Source organism: Hibiscus syriacus, unplaced genomic scaffold (genome assembly GCF_006381635.1).
Source record: "Hibiscus syriacus cultivar Baekdansim isolate YM2019G1 unplaced genomic scaffold, ASM638163v2 tig00112503_pilon, whole genome shotgun sequence".
Taxonomy (NCBI): Eukaryota; Viridiplantae; Streptophyta; class Magnoliopsida; order Malvales; family Malvaceae; genus Hibiscus; species Hibiscus syriacus.
In genome coordinates, this window is record NW_024063349.1 from 1,928,133 (window position 1) to 1,944,877 (window position 16,745).

Genomic DNA, 16,745 nt, shown 5'->3' on the forward strand with positions numbered 1-16,745 from the left:
AAACTTAATATATCGGGGTTTTTGATCATTCTGTTTTTAAGTAGTTAAAGACATTAAAATGATGCCATTTTAAAAAACTAAAATTTTTATCAAAATGACGTCGTTTTGCATCTATATAACAATCCACTTATAAAATTGTTAGTGAGAAAACGGATGAATTACAAAAAAATTCACTGTATTAAGTTCAGTGAAGAAATTGAAAAGATTTAAAGTAAAGTGAGTAAAATAAGAGAGAGAATAAAATTTAGTTACCAAATTTGTAGTTTACCCTATTGTTAAAGAAGGAAAGGTGAAGGGTTAGGCCTCCGGTTTGGCATTGAGACTCCGGTTTTGGCTTTTGTATAGCTGGTATCACTCTAAAAGCTTCTCCCTCACGTGATTTTCGAGTGCGGTTGTTGGTTGGTTGGTTTATCCTCTTTACTTTTTTACCCACCTATTTCATCGACTGTTGTTTTGAGAAACTTTTAGAAAAGCCTTTTTCCCTATTCTGACCTTCCTTTATTTTTCTTCAATTAAATAATAAATATTTATTTTTTGGATAATTGATTAAATAATAAATTATAGCGTGGGTGAGTTTGTTTCAAATTTCACCTCTACGAAGAGATAAACATATACGTAAATAAATTATAAAAAGAAAAGCCAAGAAGCATGAAGAAGGGGTAGGTGGCGGTCAATATAAAAATCAGTTAGGGTAAAAGAGTAAAATAGCGAAACCAAAAACCGGTGACGGCACAGGACACCGTTTATTTACTTGGGGAATACACAAGAAAAACAAAGGGAGATCTGGAAGCCTTCACCTGGGGCCCTGCCTGCCTGTCCCAACTCACTCCTATAAAACCCTAACCCTTCCTTTTCTCTTTTGCTCTGTCTACTATCTTTCCTTCCATCCAAACAATCTCTTTCCCTTGCCATTCATTCAATCATGTCTTGCTTTATTAGCAAATACGCCGGTAATTCTCCCTCTCTTTTCTATCCATTTTAGTTTTTTTTCTTTTATGATCTGTAACAAGTTTTATGATTTAATCAACTGTCTTTTTTCCCGTATAATTGAGTAATGGATCTGGTTGAGTTTGGTGGATTTTAGACTGCGCTACTTTTTGATGTTTAGATTTCTTCGGATCTTAATAGATCCGATATTTTCTTTCTCGCGGTCAGATCTTCAGTTGGTATTTGGCTAAATATACTTGTTCTTTTGTCTTTAAGAAAGCAACAAAATACATTTTTCCAGTTTATTTAATAAAGGTTAACCAAAACCAATTCAACTTGATTTGTTTCGCTTTGCTTTATTTTTCATGATATCCGAAAATCTAGATCTGCTCATCCTCTTGCATGTGCTCTGTTGTTGTTTTCTGAATCCGTTTTACCTTGCAGTATTTTAGAATATCTATTCCCATGTTTTAATTTAGTTACCAGTTTTTGATGTGCTTTTGAGTTATCATTGTATCAATCCAGTTTTAGTTAAAAATGATTGATTAAAGTTGGTAAAGTTGTCTAACTGCTTGGAAATTTTATCTTAGATCTGAGATTACTGAACTCATCGGTTTATCGTAGGCTAATTTTTTTTATCTGTATTTGGATCTCTGTTTCTTAGCCTTTACTGGTGATTTGGTGGCTTATTGTATTTTTATCATGAAAAATCTTGCAGATGAGCTAGTTAAAAACGCTGCCTACATTGGCACCCCTGGAAAGGGTATCCTTGCTGCTGATGAATCCACTGGCACCATCGGCAAACGTCTTTCAAGCATTAATGTGGAGAACGTTGAAGAAAACAGACGTGCTCTCCGTGAGCTCCTCTTCACTACTCCCGGTGCTCTCCAGTACCTCAGTGGTGTTATTCTCTTTGAGGAAACCCTCTACCAAAAAACTGCTGCTGGTACTATGACGAAACACCTGCACTTGATACTTTCTTTAAAAGAATGAATGGGTTGTTGATTTCTGATATTGATGTTTGGTTTTCAGGCAAGCCCTTTGTTGATCTCTTGAATGAAGGTGGTGTCCTCCCTGGCATCAAGGTCGACAAGGGTACTGTTGAACTTAATGGAACCAATGGTGAGACTTTCACCCAGGGTCTTGATGGCCTTGCCCAGCGATGCACGAAGTATTATGAAGCCGGTGCTCGCTTTGCCAAATGGCGTGCTGTTCTTAAGATTGGTGCTAATGAGCCAACTGAACTCGCTATCCAAGAGAATGCCAATGGACTAGCCATGTATGCTGCCATTTGCCAACAGTGTGGCCTTGTCCCTATTGTTGAACCCGAAATCCTTGTGGATGGATCACACGACATTAAAAAGTGTGCTGAGGTGACCGAGCGTGTCCTTGCTGCTTGCTACAAGGCTCTGAATGACCATCATGTCATGCTTGAGGGCACCCTGTTGAAGCCTAACATGGTGACCCCTGGTTCCGAGTCCCCAAAGGTTGCACCAGAAGTTATTGCAGAGTACACTGTCCGTGCCTTGCAACGAACTGTACCGGCTGCAGTCCCAGCTATCGTGTTCTTGTCTGGTGGTCAAAGTGAGGAGGAGGCTACCCTCAACCTTAATGCCATGAACAAGCTTCAAACCAAGAAGCCGTGGTCACTTTCATTCTCATTCGGACGTGCCCTTCAGCAGAGCACTCTTAAGGCCTGGGCTGGAAAGGAAGAGAATCTGAAGAAGGCTCAAGATGCTTTCCTCGTTCGGTGCAAGGCTAACTCCGAGGCCACTCTTGGTACCTATAAGGGTGATGCAAAGCTCGGGGAGGGTGCTGCAGAGAGCCTCCATGTCTCGAACTACAAATACTAAGCCTTCAGGCCCTATGATCTAATGTGTCATATTTTGCGGTGAAAAAATGCGGTTTATACGAGTCTTTTAGGTCTTTTCTTGTGGGGGTGGGGGTGAAATTGCCCAAAATAAACCTTTGGGGGATCATTTGTGATCCTTGGGTGTTTTGATGTTTTTTTGTAATTTTATGTTCAAAACAGTATTTTCTGTTCTCATATAATCAGTTTTAAAACCGCGATTTGGCACGAAAATGGGTTTGAAAGAAACTAGATTCGGTGATTCCTCTCATGTTAATTTCATATTGCCCGGCACCCTTAAGAGTTTTTACAGTAGCTACGGAAGAATATATCAACACTTTCCTAACTGGTAAGAAATTTGGCTGATGAAATTTTCTTCTGCATTGAATAGAATTGAATGCAAGACATAAGTTGTTGTGAAAGGCAATTGGGAGTTTGTCAGGGAGCTTGCATTTAATTCCTTTTCTGAATTTTCCATTTTCGCTTTACAAACTTACATGTGAGGTTGTGACATTTACTCCCACATGCAATACCCTTTTTGCTGGAAAGGAAGAGAATCTGAAGAAGGCTCAAGAATATATCACTTACATTTTTGCTGTTATTTTATATTTATTTGTGGGTTGTTGGAATAAATATTTTTATGACTTTGTGTTTGGATATTTTAAATCCTACTATGAACTAATTTATTTGGTGGTGGTTGATTTAATGGTTGTTTGAACTTTATTTTTAATGGTATATTTAAGTTTATTTTGGTTCTTTATTTGCTTTGCTTATGAATGTTTCACCATCTAGGCTTGTAAGAGGCATGGAAATGTCTATTTCTTAGATGAAGGTTAGGTATTCGGAAGAATCCTAAGCTAAAAATACTTGTAAGTATTCGAAAGAAACGCAAGATAAGATCCTCATAAGCAATGAATTATAGTATTTTCAAGGGGCTTTGAACCGGCCTAGGAATATTATAACTTAATCCCTTAGATCTCGGAAGAGGCTAGGATAGGATTTCAACGACTAAAAAGGGTGTCTTTATCAATAGGGTAGGCTGGCCAACATCGTTGAGTGAGAGCAGATGCCTTGGCATCCTATTATGTTAGGTTCTTTAGAACACTTTAGGAAAGCCCTGTCGAGTAAGTAAAGACCAGTTAGCTTATATATACTTGAGAAATAAGTTTAGCATCCGTAGATCAATCCTTACCATTCATTCTCTTGGAAGCTTGTCACGTGAGGATTATTTTCTTTTCATTTTATCTTTATTTATTGTTTTTACCATTTTTCATTGCCTTGAGATTTCACCATACTCAACATCAAACATCCATCATTGCCATTGCATTTCCATTTGCTACCATCAGACCATCACTACATATCCACCAGCATACACATTTACATTGCCGTGGCATTTGTATATATCAAGACTAACTATACTTAGATAGAATAGTGCATTGCTTTGGTTAGACTTTTGTAATTTCACCCAATCCCTGTGGAGACGATACTCACTCATCATTATATTACTTGAGCGATTGTGTATACTTGCACATTATTTGCGTATAATTTATAGTACTCACAACACGCGAACACTCACCCTCTCGTTTTCCTCTTTCCGCTCGATTCTTTCTTGTGGGTCATTTTGAAGAACTAACTCAAGATTGAGCAAGTCTCTTAATTTGTGCGTCGGCTTAAAAAAATGGTTAGGGTATAGAAATGGTTATGGTATAGGGGTAGGATAGAAAAGGATAAGGTAATGAAATGAGAAAAAGATGAAAGAATAAAGAAATGAAATAGTAAGAAAGTGAAGATAACTTACAACTCAAATTGCAACACTTACTATCTTCCTTCACAAGAAACAACAAGGATACCTCATTCAAGTTTGATGTTGGGGCAGATTGTATTGTGCTTCTCTTTGAGCATATTTGCAACTTTGCTTCACTTTTTCTTTGCTTTTGATTCTTCTTTTTCTTTTCTTTCTTTTGTACTCCAAATTTGATATAGGAGTCTTTTTCTTTTCTTTTTTTATTTTTTTTCTTCTTTCTTGTTGCTTTTTGTTATATCACTTTGAATGTCAATCCACCAAAGCTCTGATACCACTTGATGTAAGGCTAACCAGGCTTCTTCAATAATGAAGAAGTTGACAACCTTGTTGTTTCCCGATCTAGGAGAGACACCAAATGCTACACTTGAATCAATAAGTAATATGCACAAAAGTAAAAGAAACAAATGATTAAAAATAGAATATGGAAGAAGAAAACCAATGATAAGAAAGGAAATGGATAGAAAAGTTATCAAAGATGGGCTGCGGAAGTGTTGTTGAAGAATCCTTCAAGAGTTGATGAATTCGGCCTCCAAATGATGTTGCTGGAGGTATGCCTTGTTGATGTTTGAAGGATAATTCAAGATGAAGAAATGGAAATGGAATTTGGTGATGATATAGGCATGATATGGTGATGGACTATGGTGATGATATAGGCGTGATAATGGTGATGGAAGATGGTGATGAACAAATTGTATCTTATAAAACTAAGAAGGAACCAATGCTATAAAAGAGCAAAGACCCGTTTCTTATAAGTCTTATAAGGGATGGTATTAAGGACTTTTACCCGCTAGTTATAAGAACTAGGAACCAGAAGTATCAAGGGATAGGAATGACGCCACAAGCTTTAGAAAGAGTTGCTTAATCGATATAGTTCTAAAAAGAACTTAAAGAGAGAATAATCTCACAAAGGATTTATAATATCAAAGGGTTGTTTTTACAAATGAAATATCCAAGCCTATTTATAGGCTAGCATAGGTTTGGCCGAATAAATAGGTGTCCATTCGGCTAAATACATGACTATTAATTAGAAATACATGATGTTTTAATGAATGAAGATGTCCTTGGCCGAATGATCTACTTGCTCTTCATCTTGGCGCCAATTTTGAATCAAAAGGATGCTTAGGCCGAATAGAGAGAACCCTCTTCATTTTGGCACCCATTTCATCCACACGCATGGCACATGTGTGGGCTGGTCATGAGGCACTCATATGGGTGGCTTGGGGTCTTATGGTGTGTCTCTACTTGGGGCGTGAAGTTGAGCAGCAACTTAGGTGTGACTTTGCATCCAACTTGCTTCTAGATGACATGGCGTCAATGGGGCAACAACTATTTATGAAAGGTCACATTTGTGGAAGGTAACCTTTCATCATTTGAGCTACTTCCCATGTGTTTGAGCTGAAGATGAGCTGGCCATAGATGAAGGACATGTGTATAAGACATAGGACAACTCCTTGTGAAAAGGCACTTCTCGGGGGTCAGCTGATAACTTTTCATCATTTGTTCTTCATGATCTCCCGAGTCATCCTATGGAAGTTTTCCTAGCTCATTGACTCCCATGCTAACTTTAAATCAGCTCCCATCATGTGGCCGAACATGTACCTACAAAAGAAAGCTTTTATAAGCTAAGTAATATAAGATATAAATATATAAATATGTGGTTCATAACAATAACTTCATACATTCATAATATCATTATCATAACTATAAATATAATGTATGTAAGCTATTATCATAACTATGGTATAAAGAAAATTAAGTTAAAGAAAATCCCCCTTTGATTATGGAGAAAGGTTAGAGATGCAAGTCCATTTTTGACGCTGAATTAGATTACATCATCCTCCCTTGATACCCTCTCTGTCATGAACGAAAGAGAAGAACAAGACGAGGAGTTTAGAATCGAAGCGAGAGAATTGGGGAAAATGAAAGAGGGATTAGGAATTGTGAAAAGTGGAATCAGGGAATTAGAGATTTCAAATCCTAATGATAAGGCAGCAGATAATCACTTGGAAATGGATACACGTAGGGAAGAATGAAGCTGAGTGGGACAAGGATCATGGGCTCAGAAGTGGATACAGCCAGCAGCCCACAAGAGAAAATACCTTAGCTGTCATCTGCAAGGGAAACTATTAGAGTGAGTTACTACATTGTCCAACTGCCATCAAAAGAGTGGCTATAGTACATTGTATTGAAAATAAAACCATGTAATTGAGGAGAAAAAAGCTTACATGATGAATGAATGAAAAATTCCTTTTTTGCAATCCCTCTTATTTTCTTCTAAATCCTTTCATTTCTTTGATCTCAACTTCTATATTTCTCACGGTTTATAACAAATTGGAATCAGAGCCTAATTTCCTGGCATTGCAGCAAACTGGGAAAACAAAAAAAGATAATCCATGGCAGAGTCGACTAAACTTACTGCCATTTAGTAACATATTGAAGATATGTCCAAGAAAGTGGAACAAGCCTGTAATACCCCAAACCAGATACGAATCTGAGGTGTCACATTAACTTTTCAAATCATTTACCTTTACAAGATAACTGAAAATTCAATTTCACATTTAAAACAAAGCTGAATCATTTACATTAAATATAATCCTATGATTTTACGAAACTGATCAGAGCATATCTTATTCAAATCTTTATTTACATGCCAACTACAATCAATATAACAAAATATATATAATATTCAATTCTTTTCTGATTTGATCTTTGGAAATGAGAAGCTGACCTGACTTGCATATCCTTGCTCCTTTTTCTTCTTGGAACCTACATGTGAAACACTCACACGCTAAGTCGTTGACTTAGTGAGGCATATAAAACGTATAATGGAAACTTAAATACTTAACAATACAAGGATATTTCATACCATCATATCATTCAAAACCATATAATATTTCATATAACAAAATGCATACATACACATATATCATCATTAACATTCTTATCGTTATCAATATTATTATCATTAGTTCCATTTTTTATATAATCTTGTACTTAACATTTATACACATCATATAATACATTTCACACAGTAAAACACATAATATCACATACAATTTAGTTATGTTATCTCTTTTAATATCCCATGGTATGCTTCTAAGAACTACAATATGTGAGTGCATTGAGGTTGTGCACAAATACTGTCACCACAACTCGTATAAAATTGCACTGAGTGCCATATAGAATGTCCCGAAAGACCACATATATATTCCAAAGGACCTCGTAGAATTATCCTGAATGACCACATATATGTCCCGAAGGATCTCGTAGAACCTTCGACTCTTGGCATGTCAATTATACCCCTATCTCTCATATCACATACTATGAGCTTACCATTTTTATCATTTATTGTATCTTAACCCACATAGACAATTAATTATGTAGATCATGTCACATGGCTTATCTCATATGTTCATATAAACACGTAGATCATATCACATGTATAACATCTTGCTCGTATATCTTCACTTAAATCATATAACACATATATCCTAATCACAGAGCTTATATCTTGTTCTCATATGTTCACATATATCCCATAGCACATATAATAACATATAAACTTATGCATGTACTTATGTACACATTTTCATATAGTTCGTAGATTAATGTCATATAGCTTATTATATCGTAGTTCATGTTACACTTTCATATGGTTTTATAGATCTTTTCCATATAACTCATATCACATAGAAATTTTACATGACATATCATAGATTCATTTTAACACATAAATCATCCTCTTATAGCCTATCTTACATGTCATATAATCACTTATGTCAATATCTCTTAACTTATATCATATTCTCATATTATCATATAGATCAATGCTACTGAGCTTAACTCACTTTTTCATTTAATTTTAGAAGTCAATTATACCAGTTCACATTTATCTAATTCATATGACTTATACCATGTTATCATATAAACATTGGAAACATACGCATCGTAAGTCCAATTTCCATATAATCATGAAATCATGAAAGCAAAACATTGGAAACAGACTCGTCACAAGTCCAATTTCCATATAATCATATACCATAGTAATATGCACTCACTTGGCCTCACTAGTTAAAGCAATACTTTGAATTCCCACTTGATCAATCTTATCTCATCGACTCATCTAGTACTTGCTTTCAATCGATATCTACACGATACATATAATCGATATGAATGTATTAATTCGAGTCACTATTAATTAATCATACATAACATAAACTATTCAAAGTATTTAATACACAATTTCTTATGAATAGTAGTAGTACCAAAGGTACAATACCGATACTTCTATACTATGGTATCGATACTATACTTCTGTATCGATACCCACTCTCAATTATGGAATTTCATCTTCAAAATGGTACCGATACTTGCTCACTGGTATCGTTACCCCTAGTATCGATACTACTCCTTCAGTATCGATACTACTCCTTCAGTATCGATACTTCTTAAAGATTCAACCCACTTTTACCTTATGGTATCAATATTTTTCTTACAGTATCGATACCCAGACCCAATTATCACATATATTTATTTTATAGTATCGGTATTGTTCGTCCAATACCGATACCCCTTGCCAGAATTTACTTATTTTACCCGAAAATTTCCAAAACTTACTTATCTTTCACTCTTTTAACTTCTTTCAACTCATAAAACTCAAATATAATTATTAAAGCTAACTTATATCACTATAACACATCATCATCTTCAATATCTCACCATAATTCTTGAAACTAAGAATCTTACTAAATTTTTAACATGTTCTAATTTCATTTCTAACACCTTAGACTTCTTATCTCACCTGAAAACAAATCTAATCCAACTTAAAAAAAATCCCTTTACTAACTCTTTTCAACAATTTCACTTAAAAACCCTTTTTTATAAATTCTCCCATAACTTATCCATCTTTTAGTTTTACTCAACATTAAGCTTTCCTTAAGCTTATGTATCACCTAGAGACCAAATCCAAACAAAAAATTCAAGAAATAATCAACTTATAAAGAATTCACCGTTGGAATGGAACTCACGGCTAAAGGGAGAAGAAGGAACACACTAGTTCCAGATATTTCTTTCCTTCTCACTTATGTATAAATATCTTGAAGAATGAATTTTAAATTCATTTCTTGCTTAAAGATCAATTTGCCCTTACAACTTCCAAACTTTTATATTCCATCCTAAACCAAGATATTCTAATTAAGTCTATAAACTTTTCAATTTTTCAAAAATGAGCACAAAGTTTTAAAAACTTACATTTTAGTCACTAGCCTAGTTTTTGGGATGTTACAAATCTCCCCCTAAGAAAATTGGTTTTCGAATTTTCACTGCACAAAGAGATGAGGAACTTGTCTACACACATCATATTCATATTCCCATGTTGCTTTCACTACTTTAGGATTTCTCACAAAACTTTAACCAATGGACTTGTCTTATTCCTGAGCTGTTTAATTTCATATGCAAACAAATTTTGCATAGGTTCTTCCTCATAGATAATCAGATTAAACTTCTATTTCTTCTTTTCCAAATCTGCGCAGATGTTTTGCTAATTATCAGCTATATTAAGATTATCTTATTTAATCTTCACTCTTTCTTCAACTTCTTTGATCCAATCTATCCGTACTAAAATTTAATATTTCCATTCAAACCAACATATTGATGTCCAATATTTCTTTTACACAAACTTCACTTAAAGCTATCTTGATACATTTCTTAACTTGCTGACATACCACACATTACAAACAAGTCTAATATATAACCTTACATACTTTTCCAAGGAATATTTACCTCGCTAAAATAAAGGATGATGACTTAATTACTTTCTTCATAACATCCCAATTTAATATCCAAAGGAATTTTATACAAAATTCATAAAAACTCTTTCTTATTCCACTAAGAATTGAAAATTTTCCTACTTCAATACCAAACTTATAATCTACACCTCCATATAACCCTTGTCATACTTAATCCTTTAAACTCCATCATTTAATTTACTTATCAATTTATTCCTCCACAAATCAAAATCTCCTTGTAACATAGATCATATCGTTTTCTTTATGCTCCCAAATTATTTTTATATCACTTATACTTGTCTCTGATTACCAATCTTTATCACCCCTTCAAATATCATATCACTACTTACTCAGAACCTTATTCTTTGTCATTTTTTATACTTACATTTTCTCCACTTAATTAATCAAATATTATATTCAAATATTCACCTAATCCATTTATAATACTTCTTCTACTTCAATTTACATAATTTCTAACATAACTTTTAATCCAATTCACCAAGTTCATTTTTAAACTTAACTTCATATCAATTAACCATTCTTAGCACTTTATTTAATCTTCTATTATCAGAACCTACTACTTAAATATCTTTAGGTCTCATCAATTTAATCTTCTAACAGAGGATACAACTAATTCAGACCGAGACCAAAGTTGAAAACCAAAATCTTTGTCTCTCTTTAATGATGTTGAACTCTATGAAGCACCAATTCTCTTAATCATATGAGATTTTTATTCTACAAACCTCTCGTTTTGAGCTCTCTCTAGAGCTTATTGTGATTAATCACTTCTTGAAAAGGGAATAATTTCAAAACCAATAACACTCCTTTAATTCTTCACCTACCTTCGACCTTTATAAATCCATATAATGTCACTCATCATGTAGACAATAACCTCAATTCTGACCACTCAAAGTCATGAGTTAATGGATTCTTTCATCATTCTCAAATTTCTTTGCAACATAACCCAAACATTTACTCTTGTACCCTCCTTATTCGAATTACAATACACTTCTTCTTTTTATCATCTCAAAATTTTCTACTACATCTTTGGCTTCCTTTAGATATAAAAATATTTATTTCCTTGATTACATCACATCTACATGGCCTAGATACACAAATCCACACCATACATAATTAGCTTATCCTGATATTTTCTTCAAATCTTTTTACTCTATTACACTTACCATCAAATAACCTTGTTAGTCAACACCAACTCTTTCAATCTTGAGTGTAAGCTCTCATCAAACCAATCATATAAACCCTTTTCAGTCAGAATTAACTCAACTTGTCAGACCCGCACTCTTACTCATACACGTTGCAATTCCCTTCGTTCAAACTCAAAAATTCTAACTTCATTTGTCTTATAAACTGATCATCGATGTACTCATTCTCAAACTCCTCTTAAAATAATAACCTCATCACTTGATCTTTTAACATTCTCCTAATAACATTTATCCACTATACTTTAGCTTACCTGCTAAACAAAGAAACTTCTTCACTTCAGAGCAATGAAGACCCTCTAACGTTATTCTGACGCATTTCAACTTCCTGTAAATAATCCCTGATATGATAAAGGTACTCCCTGAGGTGTCCGCTATTCATCCTACCTGGCCAAGGCAGGTGAATTACTACCACCATCAGGTTTATCACCTCTTGATTTACTTCGAAATCTCTCATGGTCAAACATCTAATATACATAACAATCATACTCTATTAAAAAGACAACACACTCCTTACACTATCATATCAGAAAATTTCTTTTTGTTCTTACGTACAAATTGTAAAACTAATTTGACTTCGGTTTAAGCATAGAATCGACTAAACCTTATTTATGATACCATTAAACGTAACACCCCAACTCGTATCCAACCTGGATATAAATCTGAGGTGTCACATTAACTTTTTAAATCATTTACTTTTACAAGATAACTGAAAATTCAATTTCACATTTAAAACAAAGCTGAATCATTTACATTAAATATAATCCTATGATTTTACAAAACTGATCAGAGCATATTTGATTCAAATCTTTATTTACATGCCAACTGCAATCAATATAACAAAATATATATACTATTCAATTCATTTCTTATCTGATCTTGGAAAGGAGAAGCTGACCTGACTTGCCTATCCTTACTCCTTTTTCTTCTCGGAACCTACGTGGAAACACTCACACGCTAAGTCATTGACTTAGTGACACTACAAGAAAATATACCTTTAATGACACACGAACGATGACACACGCTAATTTATGACTTGCAAAACATGTGTTTCATAAAAAATGTCATGTTTTTTAAAATCTGAATGATTTATGACTTGCAATAATGTGTGTCATATTTAATAGTCATAATCCAAAAAATGTACAAAAACACGTAGTACACTTTTAATTGTGTGTCATCTTTAGGAGTCGTATTCTAATTTCCCCCCATTATTTTCATCATTTCCCGCTTCTTCCCCCTCGATAATTATCAGTTCACGCTGCTCCTTCCCCTTTTCTCTTTTTCCATTTTCCTTTTCTCCAAAACACCATCTTCTCCAACAAGATCGTTATGTTCTCTAAATCCTATTACCCGTATACCATTTTTCTCCATTTCTTTTACATTTACAGTTTCTTTTCAACCTTTCAATGTTCATGATTTAGAATCAGGATAGCGTAATCAATCTTGTTTCGACTTTTTGACTTCATGGGTATTTCTTCAAAAGTATAATTGAAACTTCAATTCTTGGGGGTTTTGTGATTAGATAATATAATGGGTTTCTCCTAATTTTTTCGCTTTTGTCTTGTTTGTAGGTATTGCCTTCGTGCCAAGCAGATTTTCAGTGAGCTAAATGAGAGACCCTATGTTGTAGAGCTTGATCTCCGAGGTATCTGTGTGGATATTATTCATCTGCTTCTGATTCGTTTATTGTATGTGTGTGTGAGAGAGTAGAAAAAGAGTAATTTTAAATGAAGTGTTGACTTGTTGAGTTTTTGTTTTAGACGATGGAGGTAAAATCCAGTATGTCCTTCTGGATTTGATAGGTCGAAGCACTGTTCCACAAGTGTTTGTGAATGGCAAGCATATTGGAGGCTCTGATGGTTAGCTACTTTGTCTCTATAGTATTTTTTTCTAGATATTAGACATATATATATATTGATTTCATTTTTCTTATTTCTTTCTGACTATTTAGATCTCAGAGCTGCGGTCGATGATGGTACACTGCAAAGGTTTCTAGCTGCAAGTTGATGAATTGTTAGAAAGAAGGAAATACAATCATTCGATTTGATTCGTTAACTATAAAACTGCTCGAGGATTAGAGAATCATATCTAGGTTGTGAGTTTTACTAGTTCACATCAAGATTTCGATGAGTGCTCTGTGATAATGACATGCCCTTTGTGAGGTTATCTTATATTACTTCATCGCTATGGAGGACTCTAGTTTAGATCTTAACTATCACAAGAAAATGATGATTTGTAGTTTAGATTACTTCATTTTGCTTTGTAGTGTAGTGAAGCTATTTTTTAATCGCTTTTTATTGAAATGACAGTAGTGTTGAATAAGAAAATTTGGAGTTAATTGGATTGGGATTTTTTTTGTCTGCTTGTGATTAATGATGATTTGGAGAAAATTCATATCTACTTTCTGTGTTTCTTTTTTATTGATTTTTGGTTTTTCCTTTTGCTTATTTTCATATAGTAAGTAGCGATGGCGAGTCGAGTGAAGGAAGATGAGAAGAATGAGCGAATAATTCGGGGTCTTCTCAAACAACCGGAGAACCATAGATGTATTAACTGCAACAATTTGGTATGGTTTTCTTGTTTATGTTTTGATCTCATGATTGTGGACTTGATAAGTGTGATGTTGTATCCTGGTATAGGTTGATGGAATATAACTCTGGGAATTGTTCATCAAATAATGGTTCAGTTTTAGTTATAGATGTGCTTGCTGATATACATAGACTTTGAATTGATTGCTTATTTGCGACAGTGATGTTGGGGAAATCAATAATGCTTGTGGTCCATTTTTTATGGTATATTATTGATACTCCTATATTTATATCCTTGCATTAATATAAGAATAACCTTTAATTTTTTTAAAAAATGGAAAATAAGTTGGGCTGCTAAGATTATGTCTAGTGAGATAGGATGTATGTGTTTGACTACTTAATCAGTTTTTCACAAACAGAAAACCTGATTAAAGTTTTCATATTTTTGGAATCTTTACTATTAAACCTTTTGAGAAGTTCTATTTGTTCCATAAATATTTGTTTGAATATCCTCTTGAAATTTTGCTTCTGGTGATTTTGCTGTTGAAATATGTTTTTGTAGCATTTTCCTTATGCTAACTGAATGTAATTTTTATTTGTATGCGTAGATTTTGGAGTGCTTATACTTTCTTTGTCATATTGTTGCTATTTGCTAGTTGTCAACTGAACAGGGGCCTCAATATGTTTGCACAAGTTTCTGGACATTTGTTTGCACCACCTGCAGTGGAATACAATAAGTGTTCAATTTGGTTGGCAAGTTGAGTTTTCTTGACATATCGGTTGCTGATTAACTTATATCTAAGAGACTGCATTTGATGATAGTCAGACATCAATAAATTTTCTAAACTGGCTACCGGTTTTAATTGTTTCCAGTCGGGAGTTCACATACAGAGTTAAATCAGTATCTATGGCTAAATTCACTTCTCAAGAGGTTGCCGCTCTTCAATAAGGGGAAATCAGGTAAAGATTAACCTTCTACCTCTCTCTCTTGATAAAGATTTCTTGATAAAGAGCAAAATGAAAAATAGCTTAAGGACAACATTCCTGCAATAAATGATTGTCCCTTTACAATATCATGCAACAAAAGTCCATAACTGATCAAGCTTTATTAATTCACTTCTCAAGAGGTTGCAGTGGGTGTTGTCTCCCAAGTACTTCAATTTCCCGTTTCCTATGACGTTGATAATGATTCACATGGCATTCTCCGGAATCGTTGCATTTTTCCTTGTCCGTGTTTTCAAGGTATAACTGACATGCAACTAACTTACCTAGACACTACAATTGGTGATGTTCTTTATGGTTGAAACCTGGGCAATGTAGGAAGTTTGGAAGGTCTCAATAATAGCTGGTGCAAGAAGGGCAAAGAAAAGTATGGATGTTACTGCAGCAATCAGCCAAGCATTAAAGGAATCTGAGGGAGGTAAGGGAGTCCTGAAGTCTGTAAGGGATCTTAATGATACTTCTGTAAACCGACCTTAAAATCTCCATACTATGAATCTTCTCTTACTTAGAACGTAACAGTCTTGTCTCCCTCCTATTTGTTGGATTAGGACATGGAAATTTCTAATGCTTAATTTTACAATAAACTATGATAATAGTTGTTCGGTTTCTTCATTTTCTTAAAGCATCCACTACCATCACATATTAGATGTGTGTGGGATTATATGAAGAAACTTATAAAAAAAATTGAATATACCCGTTCCGAACTTATATTCATTTTAATTATTTGAATTTGGTAGGTTAAGAAATTCAAAGACAAGGGACACAGTCAACAGCCAACTACAACTGCTGCTCCTGATGGTGAATTCCATCTCCTTTTCAATGACCAAGCTTCTGATCAGAAAAGAGCCTTTCCTAAGCGTTCAGTTGATGGCGCCAGTGATGGATTTGTTACTTCCATTAGGGGCCTCTTCAACAATCAACGGTGCAAAGCCAAACAATTTGTGCTACGAACTATGAGGGGTGAAGAGGAGGGCGACCAGTAGGGACAGTTGGGTGATGGCGATGCATCTGCTGTAAGGTAAAGTCAGTGTTACTTACCTAAACATTAGATGCACTTGGTGGAGAGTCATAGTCTTTGGTTTCAATTCTTCTTTGTGCAGCATAGATAATACAGCTCATGGCTAATCCGACCAGGGAGCAGTAACTAATTTTATGTGAACTAGGACTATTGTTGAATTCATTTAAGGAGATTTGTAACTTTCAGTGTTTGTTTGTTAACTTATAATAATGGTTATATGTTCTTTCTCAATGTCATATTTTCTTTGTTTTCTTTGACTAATCGTTTATTGTAAACTGTTTGTAGTGTGAATATATTGTATACAAATGGATTGCTTATAATATACGATATGATATATATATATTTAGTATTATGAGACATTAAATGTGATTTAGTTTGATTATTTGTCAATCTACAATATATATATATATATATAATTTACGAAATAAAATCACGACACACGAATGTAAGTCATACAAATGTGTGTCATCTTCATTTATGACGGGGGCTTCAATGACGCGCAATGAGTGTCATAAATGAGCGTCATAAATGTGTGTCATAAATGTGTGTCATAAATGTGTGTCATAGATTTATGACACACAATTGCGTGCCATAAATCTGCACCTATAGAT

The 16,745-nt window shown here is 34.3% G+C and overlaps 2 protein-coding genes across 2 annotated transcripts; both read left to right on the forward strand.

The window, feature by feature from the left end:
* The first annotated feature begins 828 nt into the window (after positions 1-828).
* LOC120180928 (fructose-bisphosphate aldolase 6, cytosolic-like) lies at positions 829-3,010 on the forward strand. Its single transcript, XM_039186199.1, has 3 exons — positions 829-950; positions 1,646-1,873; positions 1,960-3,010. The coding sequence occupies exons 1-3, from the start codon at positions 923-925 to the stop codon at positions 2,778-2,780; spliced, it is 1,077 nt and encodes a 358-aa protein (XP_039042130.1). The 5' UTR covers positions 829-922; the 3' UTR covers positions 2,781-3,010.
* A 3,048-nt stretch (positions 3,011-6,058) lies between these two features.
* LOC120180930 (glutaredoxin-C3-like) lies at positions 6,059-13,593 on the forward strand (the record flags this gene model as incomplete). Its single annotated transcript, XM_039186200.1, has 5 exons — positions 6,059-6,080; positions 12,884-12,938; positions 13,158-13,231; positions 13,347-13,445; positions 13,538-13,593. Coding segments are annotated over 5 exons (306 nt in total), but the record flags the coding sequence as incomplete, so codon positions are not given.
* Positions 13,594-16,745: the final 3,152 nt, after the last annotated feature.

Bases quoted from the DNA above. Each gene is read 5' to 3' on its own strand.
- LOC120180928 (XM_039186199.1), top strand. From the start codon at position 923: ATGTCTTGCTTTATTAGCAAATACGCCG. The intron at 951-1,645 runs GTAATTCTCCCT...AAAATCTTGCAG, and splicing joins CTTTATTAGCAAATACGCCG to ATGAGCTAGTTAAAAACGCT. The intron at 1,874-1,959 runs GTACTATGACGA...TTTGGTTTTCAG, and splicing joins CTACCAAAAAACTGCTGCTG to GCAAGCCCTTTGTTGATCTC.